The sequence below is a fragment of the Mauremys mutica genome, chromosome 2 (genome assembly GCF_020497125.1).
Source record: "Mauremys mutica isolate MM-2020 ecotype Southern chromosome 2, ASM2049712v1, whole genome shotgun sequence".
NCBI classification, from domain to species: Eukaryota; Metazoa; Chordata; order Testudines; family Geoemydidae; genus Mauremys; species Mauremys mutica.
In genome coordinates, this window is record NC_059073.1 from 234,627,573 (window position 1) to 234,652,456 (window position 24,884).

General features: G+C 43.0%; 1 protein-coding gene across 3 annotated transcripts in view; it reads left to right on the forward strand.

The window, feature by feature from the left end:
- Positions 1 to 7,437: 7,437 nt before the first annotated feature.
- Positions 7,438 to 24,884, forward strand: part of RAPGEF5 (Rap guanine nucleotide exchange factor 5) — a 231,490-nt gene continuing 214,043 nt past the window's right edge. For 2 of the 3 annotated variants that reach the window (XM_045007954.1, XM_045007955.1), the window contains exon 1: positions 7,438 to 7,945. In XM_045007954.1, coding sequence (XP_044863889.1) covers positions 7,757 to 7,945 — 189 coding nt within the window. In that variant the 5' untranslated portion in view covers positions 7,438 to 7,756. The remainder of the gene's footprint in view (positions 7,946 to 24,884) is intronic. The other variant, XM_045007953.1, reaches the window with a different exon arrangement.

Genomic DNA, 24,884 nt, shown 5'->3' on the forward strand with positions numbered 1-24,884 from the left:
GTGTTGTAATTGAAATCAATATATTTGAAAATGTAGAAAACATCCAAAATATTTAAATAAATAGTATTCTATTAACAGTGCGATTAATTGCATGATTAATTTTTTTAATTGCTTGACAGCCCTACTTTGTATATTTTGATGTTTACAATTTGTGTTTTAACTGTTTTCAAGATTTAACTTTTTGAATATCAGTGTCTACTCTCATTAAATCATTGTCTGATGCCCCATAGCTTCCCAAAATGGAAAATGTAAATCAATAAACATTCAAAAATAATTTGCAGAGTTGTGCAAAATTGTGGAATTTAAACTGATAGAAATTAAAAAATGCTAAAAATAAACACAAATATTATCTGAAGTTGTAAAAAAATAAAAATGGAATTGTGCCAGTCCTACTCTAACCTTTAGCCTAGTGGTTAGAGTACTTACCCAGGGTGTGGGACACTGCTGATTCATAGAATATCAGGGTTGGAAGGGACATCAGGAGGTCAGCTAGTCCAACCCCCTGCTCAAAGCAGGACCAATCCCCAGACAGATTTTTTGCCCCAAATTGTCCCCTCAAGGATTGAGCTCACAATACTGGGTTTAGTAGGCCAATACTCAAACCAGTGAGCTATCCCACTCCAAGAATCCCCCAACCCTGCTTGCTGAGGAGAGGATTTAAATAAGTATCTACCATCCTTCAGGTGAGTGCCCTAATTACTGGGCTATGAAGTGATTCTCATGCTTTGTCCTAATGAATATTTAATTAAAGTGGAACAACATCAGTAGGAGAGGTTGAGGGAGACCCACATCAGAACTCATAGTTGAGTGGTTAGAGTACTCAATTTATAGGTGGCTGATCACTACTCAAATCCCATTTCCTCATCAGGCAGAGGAGGGATTTGGACCAGTGCTTTCTTATATCCTGGGTAAGTACCCTAACCAAAGGGCTCAAGGAGTGCCTCTCCTCTAGGGCTGTTTTTGTGTCGAGTTGGGTGGCCTCTGAGTACACCTACTGTGCTGGACCCCACAGAGAAGATGGCGTTCGCCTTGCTCTCCTTCCCTGACTTGTGGATCACACGAGGGATTATGCAAGAGATAGGAGGCCGGACGCTTAGAGTGAGGTAGAAGTGTGCATGCCCACCAAGCATACATGCCTAGGGAAATTTTACAGTGGAAATTAGGTGCCAAGTGAGTTTAGACACCTACAGAGTAAGGCGGCAACTGAGCAGGAGTTTTGTGGATCACATTAGCATCTAAAAATGGGACTTAGGTGCCTAAATCTAGGGGTTAGGCAACAAAGTACCTCTGGATGTGGGCCACAGTAACTTCTTTTAAAACTCTCTTCCACTCTCTCTTAAAGACTAGTCCTGCAGTCCTTACACAGGCAAAATGTACAGTGAAATCCTGGAAGGACTGCTGGATTGGGACCTTAGGACTTGTCTACACACAGTTTTTGTATTGCTAAATTAGGTTGGCTTATGAATTGATACAGTTAAAGCAGAACAAACCCCTGAGTATGGACACAATTGTACCAGTATAAAGGTGCTTATCAGTAGCCATACTGCAGTTACATTGATATAAAGGTGCTTATAGCAGTAGCTATACTGGCATAAGCACTTTTATACCGGTATAACTGTGTCTACACAAGAGGTTGTACTGATTTATCTATATTGGTAGAAAATCATGTCCCTGGCTGAAATAGTTAAATTGATACAGCTACTGTGTACACCAGTCCTTAGTCTCTTTTAAATTTCCGATTAGATTTTAGTTTCCTTTCTAGTATGAGCCTCAGGTTTGCCACTGAATAGCTGCAGTAGTAAGTCATAGGAAGTAACCAAGCATAATTGTATGAAGAAAAACTTGTTTAAAAACATTTTATTAGAAACAAGATTTTGTGAGATGGATTAATATTAAAAACCCTAGTATTTCTGGCAATAAATTCACATTTATTTGATTCCCTCCCCCCTCCAGTTTCTCTCATAATTAGAATGAAAATATTTAACTGATACTAATATACCTGGAAATGGTTTGTCAGTGTAGATTGTTAATACTGACAACAGAAAATATTCAGCAGGTGGTATCATGTAATATCCTGCATATAAGAGATGATATGAGGCCCGGTTCTGCTTCCATTAGGGTGACCAGATGTCCCAATTTTATAGGGACCGTCCTGATATTTGGGCCTTTTTCTTATAAAGGTGCCTATTTACACCCCCCTCCCTCCATCTTGATTTTTCACACTTGCTATCTGGTTACCCTAGCTCCCATATAGATAAGGAGGACTTTAAAAGGAGCAGGAGCAGACCTGTATGCAAATTTTACTAATAAAAAACATTAACAGAAGAAATGTTCAGTGAAAGTTGAATGTGTATGTATATCACAGTTCTAAGAATCCTAACTTCCATATCTGTAAATGCTTCACTGTTATGGAGAGAAAGGTAAGTATACTCACAGGTCATGTAGGGGAAATTTATTTTAAAGGCACAAATGGCCTAATTCACATTCTCTTTCAATGAGAACTGGGCACCTGAGATTTTCAAAGGCACAAGTGGCCCTTGCAATCTCTTAAATAAATGTACATATGAAATGACTCTGGATTTTTTATTACAGCTATCATGACAGTTACTGATTCCAGGATTTTTTTAAAAAATGTAAGGCTATTAATGACTTGTCATTCTGAAATTTGTGTGTAGTTAAAAATACACAATGAACAAATGTTACTGAGGATCATAACCGCTTCAGAGTGTAATCCTGGAGCGTAAGGGAAAGAACAATAGCTCAATGACAAAATTGTTTGGACAAGAGAGGGTCAGACAGGCAGTGAGACCTATAAGAGTTTTAATTTCCCAGAGGAGTCATAAGGATCCACTCTTCCCAATATGTGAAAAAGACAGATATAATTAAAGAGTTGCCAGGTTCATTAGCTTTGGCAATTCATGGTTACCACAGCATGTGCAGTGTTCCTGTTATTTGGTTATGTTGTGTCCAAAACAATGCATGTGACTTTTAACTGTCTTTACATTAGTTTTGCCCCTTTCATCATGACTGATACAGTGACTCTTAAAAATGACTAAATGACAGTATGAGCTGCATTAAGATTTAAGATTCCAAACTCTTCTCTGGAAGAGCAATAATTCAGACTCCAATAATAACACTAACAGAAACTTACTAGCCCACTAGTGCACTTTGGGGTGTCTTAGTCTGAAGTGTTAAAGAACCAATAGCAGAGAGTGTTTCCTGGTCCCACTCATGAGGGGGTGGGAGGCAATCTGACCATCTATTTGAAGATATCTTGGTCTTTGGAAAGAAGGTCTCCCAAAGATCTGAGAGGGTGAAGCAGGGCAGCTCTAAGTGCACTGTAGAACTAAAAGGGGCAAGTTTGCTGCCTTGTTCAGATGGTAAGGTGAGGAGGTTTGAAGGTCATGAAAAGAGAAAATTAATAGAGGCAGCTTCAGTATTTGCAATTATTTCAAAGGCAATAACATACTAAACTTGAAACAGTGAAGCTGAAATAAAATGTGTGAATAACCCCAACTCAATTAGGAAGAATGACATCTTATGAGCTCATTTTCAGCCGAGTCCCTAAAGGATATTTTTTGTGTATTACAAATCCACAACTATGGTCAATGCTGTAAATAGACAATTTTCTAAAGCACAACAAATAAAGTAAAAATAAAAATCTAAAATTTTAAAAAAGTGAAATCCCCTCAATGATCAGATGAGAAAAAGCTGCCACCTTAAAAGACTTATCCAAGTTGAACCACTGACAGCAGAATAGAGCATCGACAGCGATTAAAGTGAGTATTATGGTTTTGTTTCAGAGTTAGACATATACATTGAGATTTTCAAAGCAGACCATTGACTTTCATGGAAGATGTATTGCTAAATCCCCTGGACTCCTTTTTAAAATATCAATAAGAATGGATACAAAAAAGGCATTGTTGTGGTGTACACTGGCCTTTTGAGGCTAGAGGGTGAAGTCTCAGGGGCCAGACTACCCTATTCCAGGCGTTCTGGGGATGACAGAAGACCCAAGGAAAGATAGAGGCAGATGCTGAGAGAGATGAAACGGGAGTAACAGTTAGCATCTGAAAAATCCCCAGGCTACTATTATCTTTAGGGCCCAGGACCAGGAATCTTGTAGTGTAGAACAGGGCACACCTCTTCCTCAGCCAACCAAAATGAGTTCTGGGAAGGAGGCCAGCATATGACCTGCTGGTTCCCGCATAAGAGAGACTACACTACACTACCAGACCCCTAAGTGTTGTCGTTATACCAACCTAACTGGCAATATAGACAGCACTATGTTGATGGGAAAGGTTTCTTCCATTGGCATAGCTATTGCATCCCATGGAGGTGGAATACCTAGGCCCATGGAAGAAGTTCTACTGTCAGCATGGGTATTGTCTTCACTAAGTGCTACAGACAAGCTCGAGACAATAGCAGGAAGAGAACTACTTGCTTGCCTGACTCCTCTAGGTCAGGGAGAATGAGATTGGCCTCTGCTCCATTAGGAATGCCTGGGAGAATGAAAGGAACATGGTTGTGCAGATTTATTGCTGTTGCAAGTTTTCCTTTATTTGAGAGAATTTGCTGCCAGTCTGGGCAGAGCTGAGTGCAAGCAGTTTAAATGGCAGCTAGGAGAAGCTGGCTCAGGGACACTGCCTATTACAGGCATGTTCAGTGGCTCTCCATATCTGGCTCTCGATCCCCAATGCCTATTTCTGTTACTGAAACCTCTGTACAATAATTCTTCGTTTTTATAGAGGTGAATACCAAAGAGGTATAAGTTAATTATAGTATTTATTGATTATCCTAACAGCATCAGAAAGCCAGAACATTTTAAGTCTCAAATGAATGTTTATTATGCTTTGTCAGGAAGAGTCTAATTCAAGATAATTGTGTTTTGCAATTTTTCTATCTATTTACATAACTAATGAAATGCACTCAGGCATGAAGCACCTTTGATTATTTTATGGCATTTCTTTTGATTATGAGTTAAAGAAAACAAACACATTCAAAATAGCCAAATACTCCAAGCGCCTGGTCCTACATATGCAAAAGTCTAGTTAACTTAAATGGGCTCAAAACTTCATTTTGTGCAGTCTTCAAGAATACGGGAGCTGACATGCAGGTGACAGGACAATGCCTGTACTGACCCTATACAGGGATGGGAGTTCAGGTTCCATATTCCTTGGCTAGGGTGCTGGAAAGGCAATGGAATCATCAAAGTTAGAGATGGAGAAGACCTATTTGGTCATCCAGTCCATCTCCAAGCCAGTGCAGTATTGTTTCCCAAAGTATATTTTTTGTGAGTTGTCTGTCTAGTTTTAAGTGTTCCAAGCCATGCTTTACTTAGGAGACTCTTCACAGGTTTATATGTCCCTGTTGACATTTTTTCCCGGTGCTTTGACATAAATTTACCTTTTCTTAATTTAATCCCATTGCTTCTAGTTATTGCTCCTATTGTATTACTCAAATGACAGTTATGCACTTTGATAAAGTGTTGATGAATTATTTAATGTGATACACAGGAGTATAACTAGAAGTAATAGTAATTACAGTAGTTGTAATTATAGTAGTGCCTAGAGACTTGGACAGAGATCAGAGCCCTATTGTGCAGAACTGAAACAAGGGATCCATGATCCCTTTGGGTGCAGATCCACCTGTCCTCATATCACAGTGTGAGCTGTGACAACCTACAGTGAGTAATCCCAGCACCAGTCAATACAGCTGTCCCTAACACAGTGAAGGGCAGTTGGACTGCATGCAGATGAGGGAGAGAGAGTACAGTTCTGAAGAACACAATACAACACATAAAATGGCACACTTAGTCATTCCTCATGTCTGCTGATTGTAGGGCAGCATTGCCTGAAATAAATGGGAGACTTGTCTACACTACAGGTTATGTCTGCATAATTTACGTCGCTCAAGGGTGTGAATAAGCCACCCCTGAGTGATGTAAGTTACACCAACATAAGTGCCAGCATGGACAGTGCTATGTTGGCTACTGTCTCTCAGGGAGGTGTTTTTATGATGGCAACAGGAGATCCCTCTCCTGTCGGCAGAGTCTTCACCAGACGTGCTACAGTGGTGCAGCTGCAGTGCTTCTAGTGTAGCCTAGCCTTAGTGCACATCCCCAGTGGCTCTTGCCAGCTCCAGGGGCAGAGTTAATGTTGCAAGATAGGGGTGGTGTGTGCCTTATCTCTATATTTCCTGGTTTTCAGAGGTTTAACTATAGGCACATTCATTGTTCTGGCAGGGCACAAGGCACTGATGGTCAGCCATAACTCTGAGCTTTGGGTGGCAAACAAGAAGAGTCACCCTTTATCTCAAGCAATTTGCACTCTAACTAGACAAGATGGATAAGGGGTATGAGAAAGCAATTGAGATCGACAGATTAACATGACCAAGCTCATGTGAGAAGTCTGGAATTGAAACAAAATTTCCTGAGTTCCAGCCTTAATCACAAGACTATCTTGCCTGTCTGTAGTTAGAGCAAGTAAATTGTCATATATCATGGGTTCTTTTCCCATTTCTACCAGTAACTAGTGCCTCCGTTTCCCTGGTCCTAATTCCTTTTTACAGGATATAAATCCAATTGAAGCCAATCATTTACTTATATAGGGGAAGTTTTACTCGTATTTGTAAAACATGGATAATACCTCCCTCCCTAGAGTTCTGTGAGGCTTAATTCATTAATGTTTGTAAAGTGTTTTGAGATTTGGGGATTGAAAATCATCATAGCAGAGCAAAATACTCAGACCTCATTTAATCGGGACTCCTTACTTCCTAAAGCCCCGTCTATGCTAGGATTATGTTGCTAATCTTTCCCACCATTGTCACCAGTTTCAACTCCACCAGTAGGTGTAATGGGGGTGTGTGAGCACAGACAAAGACTCCAGGCTGCTGCTGCTCCTAGAGTTTTAAGCACTATGTCATCCAAGCCTGCTCAGAGCAGGTGAAGATGACATGACCAGAGCTGTGTGAATAACTGATTAAACAAAACAAAACAAAAAGTTTTAGGCTGACCCAAAATGAAAATTTGTAGGCAAAACAAAAAAGTCTAAAAAAATCCCATTTGGGGTCAACCAAAATGGTTTGATAGACCTGAAACAATATATGTGTGTTTAGTTTTCAAAGGGTGGGGGGGTTAGGTTGTTTTTTTGTTTGGTCTGTTTTAATAAAATGGAAGTCATATTCAACACCAAAAGTCATTTTGAAGGGAAACATCACAAGGTTTGATTTTGAAAATGTCACAACAGAACATTGAGAGATTTTTTTTTCATTAAAACAATGGTTTGGTCAACACACATCTGCATTTTTCAGCTGGGAAACTTTTGCCCAGCACTCTCTAGCCATGGTCCTCCTGGCACTGCTGCTGTCTTCACTACCATTCCCCCGTTGGAATTGCAGCCGTGCTGGTTAATCGGGAAACCGACTGCGTAGGACGGAGGTGGGTGGACGCTGACAGCCAAGGAGTTAACAGGACTTTATTCTGATTGCTCCCCGCACCTCCTCCACCCTACCGCTCACCTGCGCTTTATCACTGCCAGAGCCACTGAGCGGGCAGGGAGCCGCGTCCCCAGGGCGAGAAGGAAAAGGTGGAGAGAGCCTAGCGCGGGAGCATTTCCTGCACCTGTGGGATGACTCAGCGGGCCCCTCGGCCCCCCAGCCCCGTGCGCAGCGCAGAGGGGCGCGCCGCCGGCGGGCAGAGGGGCGCCCGGGGGCGTGAGTGACAGCGGGGAGCCAGCCCTGGCCGGAGGGCTGCGGGATGGCCGTGGGCTCCGGCAAGATGCAGCCCCCGTGCGACAGCGCGGAGCCCGCCCTGAGCCGCAGGCCGAGCGCCCGGCACCACGAGCCGCAGCAGCAAGTGCAGCTGCGGCAGAAGCTGAGGGAGCTGCCGGCGCGGCTGCGGAGCGGGCTCACGCTGCGGAGGAAGAACCCCGCCGCCGGGGGCCGGGTGAGTGAGCGAGTGACCCACCCGCTGGCCCTGCTAGCAGCCCAGGGAGACCATTGGCCTCAGTCCCACTTCCTGCGGGGGGGGGGTCCCAGTAACTCCCCTTTCCTCCCCCGTGCACAAGGGGGTCGGCTCGGCTCGGCTGCCTGGCTTGTGCCCGCCCGGGCAGGAGGGTGGTGGGGCTCTCCCGTGAGTCACCAGTGCAGGTGTCCTGCTCCTACCTAGAGAGCTCGGTGCCGGCTCCGGCTCTGAAGCGTTTCCCCGCCTGCCTCTGTGATCTGCAGGGAAGTGGGGTTTGCTGCATGCCACGCCAGGGGCTGTGTCCAAATGCTGGCCCGGGTCTGGGTGTCGTGGTTTGTTCTGCCCCAGTGTGGTGTAAGCCCCGCCGACAGTGCGGGTTTGCTGCATGCCTCCGGCAGGGGGGCTTTTTGGCTAGCACGTTAGTCAGCGAGCCCCCTCTGACTCGGCTGGAGTAGCGCTTCATGGATGCACAACAAGCAGGAATTACTCTGGAAGTCAGAAGTAGGGCTGGCTGGGAAATGGCTTTTCAACCCTGCAGCAAAATGTTTCCTGTTGGGACCAACCAGGCCTTTTGAAATTTCTTGCAAAAAAACCAACTGGGGTCGGGGGAGAGACACCTACTCCAGAATAGCTAATAGTCTACCGATTAGAGCACTTATTGGAGACTCAGGTTCAAACCCCTGGTCTGAATCAGTGCTTTACTCACTAGCTTATTGACTACTGTTGGCCTGGATCTCTCTCCTGGAGCAGAAATTCCACCCTGGACTTGAGAAACCCTTCCTGATAAAAGTTTTGTTGAAATGGGTACATTCCTGTGAAAAATTTTGGCTTCAACCAATCATGTTCTGACAACAAAGTGTTTTGCTGAAAAATTTCTGGCCAGTTCTAGATATAAGGGACTTCTGTGGCACTGTGAAAAAAATCTTAAAGCACAATAATGAATGTTCACATTCCCACTTTAGTCTTTATTAATCTGTGAGATAAGAATGTATTCCCATTTTGCAGATTGGGCCATCAAAGTATAGAAAAAGCTAAAATTATTTTCTGAGGTTAGTGAGTAAGTGACAGAGCCGAAAATGTAACCAAAAATTCATAGTCATGTTCTGCCAACTAGACCATACTCTTCTTGGTGCCAGTGGCACAACAGGTGCTAAAAGGTAATGACTGGAGATATACCAATCTCCTAGAACTGGAAGGGACCTCAAAAGGTCATCGAGTCCAGCCCCCTGCCTTCACTAGCAGAACCAATTTTTGCCCCAGATCCCTAAGTGGCCTCCTCAAGGATTGAATTCACAACCCTGGGTTTAGTGGGCCAATGCTCAAACCACTGAGCTATCCCTCTCCTCAATTGCTAATTCAAGTCCCTTTATAAGGCCCTAATGATACAAGCTAATAAAGATGGGTGGGGAGCTCCACACATGTGCAGAGGTTTACCTGCATGGATCAGTGTGGAGAAGTGGGCTTAAATCAGTATACTTTATTGCTGGGTTTGTTTACTCATTATCTGGTATGTATTTTAAAACAAACAATATAGCTGAAGAAATGGATAAATAGGACTAGTTAGACATACAGCTATTCATGCAAATCTTCATATTTTTATCTTGTTTTCCTCTAATATGGAAACCTTGCAAAAAAACAATGTATCAAAAGGACACTGCTAAGGTGTTCCAAACAGTTTTTAGAAAGTAATTTCTAATAATTTCTTGGAAGATTTGAAGCTCAAGTCTTTTACATTTCCAGCTGTCCTTGTTGTCTTTCACATAAACTCAAGGGCAAATAAGGGGTGGGAGCGGGGCATAATGGCATTCTCTAAAGGTATGTCTGCACTGTTCTTAACTCAGGTTAGCGAACTTAGGTTAAAATAGTAGTGTGGACATGGTGGCAGTTTGGGTTTGCAGCTGGAGTTCAACCCCAGCATCCCCTACAGGTTGCTGATGAAGATCTGTTAACATGATTTCCCTTTTTAAAATCTTGCATGCTTTAATCAAACTTTAAATAGTTAACAATACGAACACTTGCACTGTAAATATTTGGGCATCTGAGTTCCCCACGTGTTTTTTCCTTAGGGTTTTATTTCATGTGTCTCAGCTACTGTTTCATGCTGTCTATAGACTCTGTACCATCTAGCCCCAAAGTGCTGTTTTGACTCTTGCACATACTCATGAACAGCAGAAATATACCACCAAAGAGTTGTCATGTCATCAATACCTTTGCATAACAATCCAAATGCTGCTGTCAATCGGCCAGATTGCTATTTCCTTTGATTCACGTTGCAGTTTTTCTTGAGCTATCTATCTTGGTAGAAGAGAGTGGGAGCTGTGGCTTTTGGGAGTCCAGGACCTTAAATAATCCCATAGTTCTCTGGGATCTGCACAGAATGGGTTCATGCTGCAAGAAGAGTTTCCACTGTACTGTATGCAGGATGGCTCCAGCGCAGGATCCATGTGGCCAGTGCCTGGGTTCTCCTGATCCCATGCAGTAGTAGTGCTCGCTGTTGTATTATCTGTCTGGAAATTTCTGGGCTTGGGGGGACAGTGTTGTTGTGGAGCAAGATAGTGCCATTCTTCCATTCCCCCAGGACTCTATGGGTGTGTCTACACTGCAGCTAGGAGTGAGCCTCCCAGCTCACATACACAGACTTGCGCTAGTGTTTCTTGAGCTAGTGTGCTAAAAATAGCAGTGTGGATGTTGCTGCTGGGGCGGCAGCTCAGGGTCTTAAGCAGGGGTTCTCAAACGGGGGGTCAGGACCCCTCAGGGGGTTGTGAGGTTATTACATGGGGGGTTGTGAGCTGTCAGCCTCCACTCCAAACCCTGCTTTGTTTCCAGCATTTATAATGGTGTTAAATAGATAAAAAAGTGTTTATCGTTTATAAGGGGGGGTCTTACTCAGAGGATTGATATGTGAAAGGGGTCACCAGTACAAAAATTTGAGAACCACTGCTCTTAAGCATACCTGACCCCAAGTCTGAGCTTGAATGGCTACCCTGAGTCTCTGCTGGAGCTGTAGTATCCACAATGCTAGCCTGAACCTGCTAGCATGAGTCTGTCTACCCTGGTTTGGATGTTTGTAGTGTAGACATAGTCTATGAAGCTATGTCACCAGGCATGCCCATACTGCAGTTTTTAGTATGCTTTCTTGAGCAAGGCTGTCATGTGTCTCTGTCTGCACAGGGAAGCACACTTCCAGCTGCTGTGTAGGCGTACCCTTAGCATTAGGTGGAACTGTTCTCAAGTAAACTCTGACTCACTGAAATCCCTTTCTGTTTGTTGCTTACTTTTCTAGGAAGTCATCCTGTCCCACTGAATAGGGCATAGGACTGGAAGTCATGAGTCTGTTTCTGGCTCTGACTCGCTATGTGACCTAAGGCAAATCACTTAATTTCTCTGGGAGTTTCCCTGTATATAAAATGGGGATAATGGTACATAACCATGCTTTGCGATCTATCAATGATAAAGCACAATGTAAGTGCTAAGGCTTTTGCAGGTTTTTGTAAGGTTGCACATCAGTAAGTGCTGCTGGAGTTTTCTTTAATTAGAAAAAAAGAAGCATTTGGGGTAGAGAGAAACATATAAAGACTGGCATAAACTCTGCAAACAGATATAATAAAAAAAGTCAATATTTTTATCTCTTTGATCTGCCAGTCTTGTCAGTGTCCCATTTAGGCAACAGAATATTCAAGGATTAATTCCAAACTTCCAGTCTGTGACAGGAATGACTAAGAACTGCTTTAGAATTACTTTGCATATGGTGATATAAAATATGCATGTTCCCCTCAGTGCAGTGGAGCAAAAAACTGGACTATATATTTCTGACCTGCATTGATTCTCTATAACCAGGATTTCCCTAATTTCAGAGACTGATAGAATTTAGAGCTGAAAGAAAAGACCTGTTAGAACAAGGCTTGGAAAGGCTCGATAACCATTTCTGGGCTGCAGATGTTAGTGTTTCATTGGCCCAGGGGTGAAAGTGAGCCGGTACAGGCCGGTACTCTGTACCAGTAAGAACCTGCACCAGCCCATACCCAGCCCACATTAAAGTACTGCTGTGGCAGCGCTTTAATGTCACTGCCCCTTTTGCCTCCCTTGTCAGCAGCCCCTTCCCCCTGTCAGTGGCCCTGCTGGTAGGGTCCGTACGGGCAGGGCCGCCGACAGGGAAGGCAAAAGGGGCAGGGACATTAAAGCACGGCTGCGGCAGCACTTTAAGGATGATCCTTTGCCGTGGCAGCTCTTTAACGTTCCTGTGGCACCTCCCCCCCCGCCCCCCGGGTCAGTGGGGGGCGCTTTAATGTCCCTGCCCCATTCTCCCCCCCCCCGCCTCTGATGGGCGGGGAGGTGGGGGGGAAAGGGAGCAGTTGCCCTGGGGCCGGCAATTTAAAAGAACCAGTTGTGAGGTCCCAGAGCTCAGGCTCCAGCCTGAACCCGAATATCTACACCACAATTAGGCAGTCCTTTATCCCAAGCCCTGTGACCTGAGTCAGCTGACATGGGCCTGCTGCAGATGTTAAAATGCAGTGTACACATACCCTCTGAGTGGGGTGAACAGACAGCAAGTGTGAAAAATCAGGATAGTGGGTGGGGGGTAATAGGAGCCTATATAAGAAAAAGACCCAAAAATGGGGACTGTCCCTATAAAATCAGGACATCTGGTCACCCTACCTCTGAGGCCAGTAATGTTCCTTTAGACCCAGGGCCTCTGAGAATGTTTTATCCATCCGAAGATCTCTGAGGACTGTGAAGTCCCCTAAAGGACTAGAGGAAACAAAAAAACCCCAAGTAATCTCTTCTTTGACATGGCTATATCTGTTTGCAAGATCTGGCTCTGGAGGATTTCTGTTAGTTTTGGGGGCAGAGACTATACTTATTTGTACCTTGTAAAACACAGTCACATTGTTGGTACTTTTTTAAAGATAAAAATGTTAAAATTGTTTTTCTCTCATTGGAAAAGGAAAGAAAATTTAATTTTTTTGTGCATGGGTGCTGCCATAGCCCCTGGCTTGAAGTGGTTTCCATCATATACAGGGATTACAGTTTGGCTCAATGCCTGTCAGCACCCCCGTTGTACGAATTGTTACAGCACCTCTGGCTTTGTGTTCTTCATGTTAGTTAAATGAGGCACCAAAGAAAGAACATGGTGTGTGTTCTGCACCATACAGTTTAAGGGCAAGAGCAAGAGTCTTCCATTCAGGAGGCAGATCTCTATTGCATGGTTTGTATTTGTTAATGTGTAGAGCTTCCATTGCATTCAGGTTGTGTTATGTTCCTGGAACAAGTGCAGAACATACAGTACAGATTGTGAATCAGAGAGGAGGGGAGAGCTTTGACCTAAATATCTTGGTTATAAACACCATTGGCTGTGTTTAGATAATGGACTTTATTGTTTTTCTGTATGTGGGCATTAATGAAGGGTGTAAGGTACAGTATTCTGTTCCCTGGAAAAACACCGAAATCAATGTGTAAAATAAAATACTGAACTATCATTGTGGGTGATGTAAATGTCAGCATTAAAGAGGTGGAATGACTAATACTGGTGGCACTTGCTTTAAAGCCTGAATTTTACTGACTTTGAAGTTCCACTTAGTAACTTCAAGCAGCATTCATCTTAGCAGGTATTATTATGTGACTAAAAGTAAACTATATATATACTGCTGAATTTTTCTTATAGTAATCGGCTTATTATATACTCCTACTAAATGTTTAATCGTATCTTTTAATTTAGCAGTGCTGTAACTGGTGACACATGAGATGTTGAGTAATGATTAAAATATTGGTGAGCTGGTGACCACAATAGCTCCTGGGAAACTAAATCTCCAACTGCTAGAAGCTGGGACTGGATGACAGGGGATTGATCATTGGAATATTGCCCTGTTCTGTTCATTCCCTCTGAAGCATCCAGCACTGACCTATGTCAGAGGCAGGACCCTGGGCTATATGGAGCACTGGTCTGAACCAGTATGGCCATTCTTATGTAAGGGTATGTCTACACTACCAGATTAGTTCGATTTAACTTAATTCGAATTTGTGGAATCAACCTTACAAAGTCGAATTTGTGTGTCCACACTAAGGACACTAATTCGACGTTGTGAGTCCACGTTAACGGGGCAAGCGTCGACATTGGAAGCGGTGCACTGTGGGAAGCTATCCCACAGTTCCCGCAGTCCCCGCTGCCCATTTGAATTCTGGGATTTCCCCACAATGCATGCTGGGGGGAAAAATGTGTCGAGGGTGGTCTTGGGTAACTGTCATCATTCAATGTGCTTTCGGATGTCTCAAGGGGAGATGGAGGAGCTTACTGACTCGCTCGGATCTCAGCGAAACCAATATCCCCATTGTTATTGCAGCTTGCTGTGTGCTCCACAATCTCTGTGAGAGCAAGGGGGAGACCTTTATGGCGGGATGGGAGGTTGAGGCAAATTGCCTGGCTGCTGATTATGCTCAGCCAGACACCCGTGCAATTAGAAGAGCCCAGCGGGAAGCGCTGTGCATCCGGGAGGCTTTGAAAGCTAGGTTCCTTAGGGAGCAGGGTAACCTGTGACTGTTCAGTTTCTTTACAGAGAAGCTGAACCTGCCCCTGCTTCAGTTACTGTTGACTTTCTTCTGCGGTTACATACCCCGTTCACCACGTTTCCCCCCTTCCAACACACGTTTAAAAATAAAGTTAATGGAACATTGTTAATTAACAACGTTTTCTTTATTAATGAATTTGCGTTAAAGGGTTGAAACAGGGACGCAGACTGTGGTGGGTAGGGTGTGCAGTGATGTTAACACCGCTTCTACACTCGAGGAATGATAGGCTCCTGCTCCTAGAGCGGTCTGCAGTGCCGGACTGGTTGTTTCAACGGAGCCTGCCATCCCTCCTTTTCGGGACTCTGTGTGCGGGGGCTACGTGACCTTGTGGTGGGGGAGGACGGTTACAGATTCCCCTGCTGCATGGCTCTGTGGTCCGGGACAAGGATGGCTGCATAAGTTCTGTAACCGCCCTCCCATGCCACAAAGTCACGTACCCCCCACCCTCACAGAACATGGAAAACACCTCCCAGACCGACCAGGGTGCCTACTGACTGCACTGTGTGTGTGACCTGCTGTTGATCCTGCTCCCGTGTCTGTACCCTGGTAAAGGTGACTGTCCTATGCAATTACCAACCCCCTTCCCCACACCCCCCTTCAAACACAGTCTTCTGTAGGAAAAACTTGACGGAAATAGTAATTAACAGCAAACTACTTTTAATAATCAACTACACAGTTAGGGGATGAAACTGGGATTGGGGCTTCGGTGAGCCAGGAAGAGGAGGAGTTCTCAACATTTAGGGAATGAGAGCCTTCTTCTATTTGTGCACTCTGCAGGGGTGCAGTGACAGTTTTCACGGCCCCTGTCGCCCCTCCTTCTTGTTACTTTGGGTGAGGGGGGGGGGTTGGGACTTTGTGGTGGGGGAGGGCGGTTGCAGATACAGTGCAGGGGGGCTCTGTCCTCCTGCCTGCGGTCCTGCAGAACATCCACAAGGCGCCGGAGTGTGTCAAATTTTCCCTGGGCATTTCCTGTGTGGCTGGTCAGAACATCCAAGCTCGGACTGCTGTCCAGAGCGTCAACAGAGTGGTGCACTGTGGGATAGCTCCCGGAGCTACTAAGGTCGATTTCCGTCCACACATAGCCTAATTCGACATAGCCATGTCGAATTTAGCGCTACTCCCCTCATCGGGGAGGAGTACAGAATTCGAACTAAAGAGCCCTCTAGGTCGAACTAATTAGCTTCCTGGTGTGGACGGGTGCATGGTTAAGTCGAATTAACGCTGCTAAATTCGACAAACTCCTAGTGTAGACCAGGCCTAACTTCCGTGTCTATATTTTTGAAGATTTTTTTTTAAATACAAACTGTTTCAAAGTGAGTGACAAAACCGAGAATATTTTTAATAATTATGAGTCATATTGTCATGTGGGAAACATTGACTGGCTGTGATACATAAATACAGTAGAACCTTGCTAAATAACCAGTCTGGATGCTGGGGTGATTGGTAGGGTTCCTTCCCTTAGTGATAGAGTGGTTCCATAGCTACCTTTTACAGTCGCTATTTTAATCCTGAGACTGCCATAGGTTCCATAGCCATAACATGCCCTCTCCAGTTAGCAATAGAATCTTCAGCATCACCTCTGCCTTGTCCATCCATACCATACTCCCACCAGAACTGGCGCTGAGCAGACCAAAATACGGGGGAGCACAAAGGCGACCAAACCCACTTTTGTTCTCCCCACCCTGAGAGTCTGACTCCCGCTGCACATGGCCTCCAGTGAACTTGGCCTCTTCATTTTTTTTTTAAAGCAGATTTTTTACCTTGCATTTTTAATAACACCTTCACTAAGTTTAACTGAAAGAATGCTACAAATGTATTTACTTTTTGCATTTGTCTCTGATTGGTTGATAAAATGAAAGTGACTATTATTTTTCTTTTAGCATATGTTTCTAATTGACATCACCTACAGGTTCTCATGCAGTGCTGCAGTGTTTGGTTTGGAAACCCATTAGGGGCATGTTTGTATATGAACAAAAGATCTTTCCATTGAAATTAAAAATAAAGTAAAGAGAATTTCCATTGGCCTTAACTTTTGTAGGATCTTGTTGAGTATTTTTGTTCAAATCTGAGCTGACAGTGTCACTTGTTAATTCATGGTAAATTTCTCAGATGCTGGTGTGAATGAGCAAGATTCTATGGGTTTTTTTTGCAACAAATAGTGCTGAGATTAGTGTTAACTCATCAAGTATTGGTGCGAATGTTTTCAGCTGGAAGTGCCATAGTAATTCTGTATCTTGAGGAAATTACACATCAAGATGTACATTTTTGTGCTAACAATAATGTTGAAAATAGGCAGTAACTTTTTGAAAAAGTGAAGCAGAATATGCCACCTTTCTTTACTGAACAGATGGAAACTACTGTAATGAAACAAATGTTTTTTCCGCACAATAGTTCTAGCCTATCATAATTAAAATGATATTCACATACAAGGAACCAGTTTGTTTATGAAAAAATAGTTTCCATATCTTTAAATGCCTTATATTTTCCTTGGCTGGATTGTTCATTGCAAGTTTAGTTTGAATGAGTTTGAATTAAAGATAAGGATGTAGATCAGTAAATCTGTAATGATAACTACACCAATCAGCGTGAGTTGGCTAAAACAACATATGAAGTTAAATTTGCACCCTTCCTGTGAAAACCTAAATAGGTATGTTGCAAGAAAATAAGCGGGATTGTGCTCTGTGGAATCTATGCCAGCCCCCAACATACCTATGTTCATGGGGTGGACCAGCTCTGCATTCCCTCCATGGTTTCTATGCTAGTTCCTGGGTTGGAATAGGGGCCATAAGCACTGTGAGAGATGTGGCCCAATGTATAGGGCACTGCCTGGCTCTGTCATTGATCTACTATTTGACCTTGGACAAATCACTTCAACTCACTGGGCTTGTTTCCCCTTCTACCCTTTGTTTGTCTTGTCAGTCTAGACTGTAACCTCTTTAGGGTAAAGGCTGTCTCTTACTATATGTTTGTACAGTGCCTAGCACACTAGGGCCTTGATGTTGATTGGGTCCTGTAAGTGTTACTGTAATAAGAGGTTCAGATTTTTATTATTTTTTATGTGGGGAGCCATATAATCACGGACCCAGTGACAATTCTCCTGCCTTGGTGCACACGCCTCTGCATGCTGGACTATGCAGGGATATTCATAGCACAACTCTGCTGCATGGAAGTGGTTGAGTTTCTATGCAATTAAACTCTGAAGCCAAATTATCCAAAGTTCTGCTGCGTTATGGGCATCTCAGATTCTCATAGCTCCTGGCCCATTTTCACTCTGGGTATTTTGTACTGTTTTTAGTCTGTTATATTTTTTATCTACATGACACTAGTTGTCTGTGAAAACATCTTTTCCAATAACTGCTGTCAGTGAAAGTTCCAGCATCAAAATAAAGGCAATGGTGGGTGGTGAACACAAGGCTGGAGCACAAGGTCAGACTGTTCTCTCTTTTACTCACTAGCATAAGAGGTTCTGTCTGTTAGTAACTGGTATAATACTGTTTCTCTCAACCTAGCTTATTGTCTGTCTGTTCAGAAGAGTTTGACTTTGTCAAATGATCTACCTGCAGCCATTGACATAAAAGTGTGTGTATGTAAGTAAATGAGCCTGGCTCAACTCCTACAGTACACCTTTTATTCTGATTACTTTTTCACTAGTTATTGCTTGGAGAGCACTTCTAATTGGTTAAAAGTTAGTATTTTTGTGTTACTGTAGAGAGAACATTTTGCTGATTAAGAGGATTTTTTATGTTTTGCCAATCCATATAAATTGGTAGAAAGTTGTTTATCCTACCAATAACAGAGCCAGATTTTTGTCTCTCACTGGTTTAAAACCTATGTAATCTCATTGACTTCAAAAAGTACTTCGCCTTCTAATTTCTTTTCTTTTTTCCCCCCAAATATAAATGCAATTTCCCCTCCCTTTTTTTTGTCTATTTAAAAAACAAACAAGCCGTGTCCATCTTTGTTTTGGTCTTTGACTCGGACATTTAAGATATCTGATACTTGGTGCATATGTGGTATTTTTTTATGTGGTATTTTCATAGTGTTAAATTTGGATTAAAACTTTAAAATAACTTCACAAATACTTTGTGAAAATAAGTTCACAGGCTAACATCACAGCCCAAACAATCACTTACTACCCTGTCCATAGATCTTGAAGTTTAGCTGTTATGAAAGTTCAATAGAACCAGTCATGAAGAAATATTGATAAAAGATGAAACAGTATTTTGTATATATCTTAGGACATCTTAAATCAACAGCAAGATATTGAGTGTAAACACCACACCTTTTGTTTTTATACTCCTCCTCCTCCTCGTACAGTAATACAAACTGTATCTCTGAGTGCTATAAAACTTGAATATCTAACTATATCTCAGAAATACAGGTCAAATTCCGGTCCTTGCCCTGGCTGATTTGGTCTGCTTCAGGTGCACAGTGCTGCCAGAAAACTGGCTTAACCAGCTACCTGGTGTAAAGGAAATCCACAGACTCAACATAGTGGCTCTGTGCCAACCTATCCTGTCCGTAATATGGGGGGTATTCCTGGGAGAAGAGTGCTTCTGCACTCTGGCCATTTTACAATAGGGACTGGACTATTCCAGACCAGCTCTAGGATTTGGGGGCAAAGGTAGACCATGGACTTTGGCACAGATTCAGTGACCTAGGTGCCTTGGAGGTATAGCTTTTATCTCTCTCTGCCCACTGTCTCCTTTCACTGGAAGGGGGCTCCATCCCAAGGGAAGGCAGATAGTGCCAAAGCAGTCACAATATAATCAGGGCAAAGTATTCAGGAAATTAGGCATGCAACTCCTGTGCTACTCTGAGCCATAGTGTATCAGAACTCAAACTACAGTAGGTAGGGTCGGATGAATATATACTTCACTTTATTTCTTTAGACTTGTATCTGCATGCATTAAAAAGGAGTGCCTATCACTTGCTGTAGGTCCTCCTCAATAACTCTTAGCAGAAAGTAGTGGTGCTGATTAGTAGATGACTAAAGTCAGTACTAGGGGCACCATGCTTCAGGAGGGGCACTATTTTGGAAGAGACTTAAAATTGAGGTCCTGACTATTTGCGATTGCTAAAGATTTCATGGAAATTTTCTCAAGAATATGGGTGTTTAACCTGGCATCCTGGCCAAATTCTGACTTGAGTAATTGCATTCTACCTGCCTAAAATTCCCCATGTAATTTCAGATAGTAAATGGCTATCATATATCCATGATATATTGCTGCTGTGCGCTGTTAAACAGCTGCCACATTTCCACCATAGGTGGGTGCAATTCAATAGCGTGTGAAGTGATTTTTAAATATGAAGAGGTAGGGAAAAAGATGAGTGTGCACAATCAGAAAACTGTCAGGGGTGTGTGTAAGTGTAAACAACACACACACACACACACACACACACACACACACACACACACACAGAGCTACATATAACTCTGTGCATGCATGCCCATGCATGCACATATATAAAATGAATTTGCTATTGGCAAAGGCATAGATGAGGAGAATCCATTAAAACAACCACTCTGGATCCCTCTTCGTGTATGCTCTTGCTCTCCTTTGTGATGAGGTTTAATTTTTTGCATTTGCCTGTCATCCTGATGTGCGCTGGGCAACTAGAGTAGATTTTGCGATACATGTGGCCTGCAAGTCCATTACTGAATTGAGGACATGAGCTTTGTTAGCATGAGTTTGACCCTGCTTTAAACCACGATAAGTGTAAGCTTTAAACAAACAAACAAAGGAATCTCTAGCGGTTATTTGCCAAAGAAGAATATTAAGAATGCAGTGTGTTTTACCTAGGTGAGGGATGTCTTGGGTTAGGAAAGATAAACTATGAAATGCTTGGCTATCAAAGCCCTGTCCATACTAGTTCTGAACTATTAGCTCTAATCCTGTTGGGTAAATGGTTGTGAAGCAGTGCTTGACTAGGATCTTCCAACAGTACTTGCTGACCTGGCTTGCTTGTGAAATGTGGGCAAATACATTTAAAAAAAAAATCTTAGTAGCCAAAATTGCCATAAATGCTTTTGAAAACATTACCCATAGCCTAAGTCTCAGTTTCAAAAGTGGTGTAGGCGTTTAGGCTCCTAAATTCTTGTCTACATGGCTCCACAGTGCGGATTACAGGGGTGTGAGTTGCAGCACGTACTAACATGTTGTGGTGTAACTACCCTGTGTGGACCTTGCTAGTGTGAACTAAAAGGTACCCAGTTCGTGTTAATGAAGTCCTATTTGAAACACTAGCTGGATCTACACAGGGCACTTACAGCAGAATGCTTTAGTGTGCTCTGCAATTCTTGCCCCTGTAGTCAACACTGCAGGGCTATGCAGACAAGCCCCAAGTCGCTTCTGAAAATAGGACTTAAGCGCTTTTAAAATTTTTACTCTACATCTGTAGATAGTGGGATGCAACTGTGTTAGATGTGAACACAAACTATATTATAATTGCAGCTGTGATTGCAAACTGTTTTAATCGATTTATAAGTCTCTAACTTAGGAAGTGTCAAAGAGAACACACACATACAAAGATTCTCTTACCCTGGACTTCAGAAAAGCAGACTTTGACTCCCTCAGGGAACTGATGGGCAGGATCCCCTGGGAGAATAACATGAGGGGGAAAGGAGTCCAGGAGAACTGGCTGTATTTTAAAGAATCCTTATTGAGGTTGCAGGAACAAACCATCCCGATGTGTAGGAAGAATAGTAAATATGGCAGGCGACCAGCGTGGCTTAACAGTGAAATCCTTGCTGATCTTAAACACAAAAAAGAATGGACAAATGACCAGGGAGGAGTATAAAAATATTGCTCAGGCATGCAGGAGTGAAATCAGGAAGGCCAAATAACATCTTTTGCTAGCTGGAACTCCAAGTGTTAAGAGTAACAAGAAGGGTTTCTTCAGGTATGTTAGCAACAAGAAGAAAGTCAAGGAAAGTGTGGGCCCCTTACTGAATGAAGGAGGCAACCTAGTGACAGAGGATGTGGAAAAAGCTAATGTACTCAATGCTTTTTTTGCCTCTGTCTTCACAAACAAGGTCAGCTCCCAGACTGCTGCACTGGGCAGCAAAGCATGGGGAGGAGGTGACCAGTCCTCTGTGGAGAAAGAAGTGGTTCGTGACTATTTAGAAAAGCTGGATGAGCACAGATCCATGGGGCCGGATTGCTGCATCCAAGGGTGCTAAAGGAGTTGGAGGATGTGATTGAAGAGCAATTGGCCATTATCTTTGAAAACTCATAGTGATCGGGGGAGGTCCAGGATGACTAGAAAAAGGCTAATGTAGTGCCCATCTTTAAAAAAGGGAAGGAGGAGGATCCAGGGAACTACAGGCCAGTCAGCCTCACCTCAGTCGCTGGAAAAATCATGGAACAGGTCCTCAAGGAATCAATTCTGAAGCACTTAGAGGAGAGGAAAGTGATCAGGAACAGTCACCATGGATTCACCAAGGGCAAGTCATGCCTGACTAACCTAATTGCCTTCTATGAGGAGATAACTGGGTCTGTGGATGAGGGGAAAGCAGTGGATGTGTTATTCCTTGACTTTAGCAAAGCTTTTGATACTGTCTCCCACAGTACTCTTGCTGGCAAGTTAAAGAAGTATGGGCTGGATGAATGGACTATAAGGTGGATGGAAAGCTGGCTAGATCATCAGGCTCAACGGGTAGTGATCAGTGGCTTCATGTCTAGTGGGCGGCCGGTATCAAGCGGAGTGCCCCAAGGGTCGGCCCCGGGGCCGGTTTTGTTCAATATCTTCATTAATGATCTGGAGGATGGCGTGGACTGTACCCTCAGCAAGTTAGCAGATGACACTAAATTGGGAGGAGTGGTAGATACGCTGGAGGGTAGGGATAGGATACAGAGGGACCTAGACAAATTAGAGGATTGGGCCAAAAGAAACCTGATGAGGTTCAACAAGGACATGTGCAGAGTCCCTGCACTTAGAGTCCCATTCACTGTTACAGTCTAGGGACCAAATGACTAGGCAGCAGTTCTGCAGAAAAGGACCTAGGGGTTACAGTGGACAAGAAGCTGGATGAGAGTCAACAGTGTGCTCTTGTTGCCAAGAAGGCTAATGGCATTTTGGGCTGTATAAGTAGGGGCATTGCCAGCAGATCGAGGGATGTGATCATTCCCCTCTATTTGACATTGGTGAGGCCTCATCTGGAGTACCGTGTCCTGTTTTGGGCCCCACACTAGAAGAAGGATGTGGAAAAATAGGGAAGAGTTCAGTGAAGGGCAACAAAAATGATTAGGGGGCTGGAGACTTATGAGGAGAGGCTGAGGGAACTGGGATTGTTTAGTCTGCAGGAGAGGAGAATGAGGGGGGATTTGATAGCTGCTTTCAACTACCTGAAAAGGGATTCCAAAGAGGATGGATCTAGATTGTTCTCAGTGGTGCCAGCTGACAGAACAAGGAGTAATGGTCTCAAGTTGCAGTGGAGGAGGTTTAGGTTGGATATTGGGGGGAAAAACTTTTTCACTAGGAGGGTGGTGAAGCACTGGAATGGGGTAACCTAGGGAGGTGGTGGAATATCCTTCCTTAGAGGTTTTTAAGGCCCGGCTTGACAAAGTCCTGGCTGGGATGATTTAGCTGGGAATTGATCCTGCTTTGAGCTGGGGGTTGGAGTAGATGACCCCTTGAGGTCCCTTCCAACCCTGATATTCTGTGATTCTGTGAAAAGAGGAATGATAGATGATCCGACAGGTAAAGAAAAGGTTTCCGGAGATTTGGTCTGCATTTGAGTTCTCCCACAAACTTGAGTGACTTTGGACAAGTCATCTAATCTCCGTGTACCTTCATTTCCTTGTATATGAAACGAGGTTGAGAATACCTCCATAACTGGAGTGTTCAGAGGCTTAATTCATAAATACTGATCTTTGAAATAAGTTGATTGAACAAACTATATAAAATGCAAACTTAATATCTTGGTAAATGTTTTTATTGTGGAGTTGAAGAGTAGAGGAGAGAGATTTAGCAGGTATTTATTTGTATTATCTCATTAAACAGACAATACTAAAACATAAATGAGTTGCAAATTGATTTTACTGATGCTGTTTATCTAATTTGTTTTTCTTTGCACTTGAATGAATCAAGGCAGATCAATAGTGATCCTTTCAATTAGCAGGACAGAAATCAGAGCTGTTGGCACTCTAAGGTGAATTTCAGGAACTCTACCTGTTTTCTATTGCAATGTCTTCTCTATCCTTACTAGTGTATATGTAATGCCGACAGATCCTGGTTGTTTTTGTGCAGGATCAAACCGGGGACCTCTGGAGCCTCTACCAAATGAGCTAAAAGCCAACTGGCTGTTAAGCAGATTCATTTAACTCTCTCTGTCTCAGTGCCACTAGATGGGACAGAACACCACACCCAGAAGGTGTGTAGGTTACATAAATACTGAGAAATTATCAGAATTTCTATTTTTAAAAGGACGTATTTTCTTCAAATCTATTATGCTCTAATTTAATGTAGCAATACATGTATGCATAAGATTAGGAAATTTGCTATTCTTTGAAACACCAATAAATAACTATTAAAAAGAGGTAGAGACACAAGTACTGCACACACACCTGTAATTATGCTAGTAGATAGACAGGTAACATAGGAATTACCATACTAGATTAGACTGATTGTCCATCTTGTCAGTATCCGGTCTTTGACAGTAGCCAGCAGCAGTAAGGTTTTTTTTATACCTTCCTTTGAAGCATTAGGCAAATGTTGGGTAACCTGTCTTCCACACTGTTTCCTTCTAGTCTTCTATAATTAGAGACTTTCTTTAACTCTGAAGCATGAGGTTAAATGCCTATTACAAAATCTGTTGGCATTAGTCACTATAAATCTGGATATTCCTGTTACTCTCATAAATGTCCAATCCATTTCTGAATCTTGCTGTGTTTATGGCTTTGACCATATCTTGTGACAATGAGTTGCATGGCTTAATTATGTGTTGTCTTTTATCAAGGTTGAATTTCCCACCTTTTAATTCCACTAAATGTCCCCTTGTTCTTGTGTTCATTCGCTAGATCATTCATTATTTTTATATAGTTTTTTCATGTTCTCTTATTCATCTCCTTTCTAAAGGAATCAATCTCAATCTTTTGAGTTTTCCCATCCCCTAATAATTTTGATTGCCCTATTCTGAACCAACTCTAGTTCTACAGTATCCTTTTTGAGACGAGGTGACCAGTACTGCACACGGTATTGAAAATGAGGCTGCACCATTGATTTATATAATGATATGATATTTTCTGTATTATTCTCAATCCTGTTATTTTAGTATCCTAACATTTTGTTAGCTCTCTTTGACAACAGCTGCACGATGAGCCAAGATCTTCAATGAGTTAGCTACAGTGACATC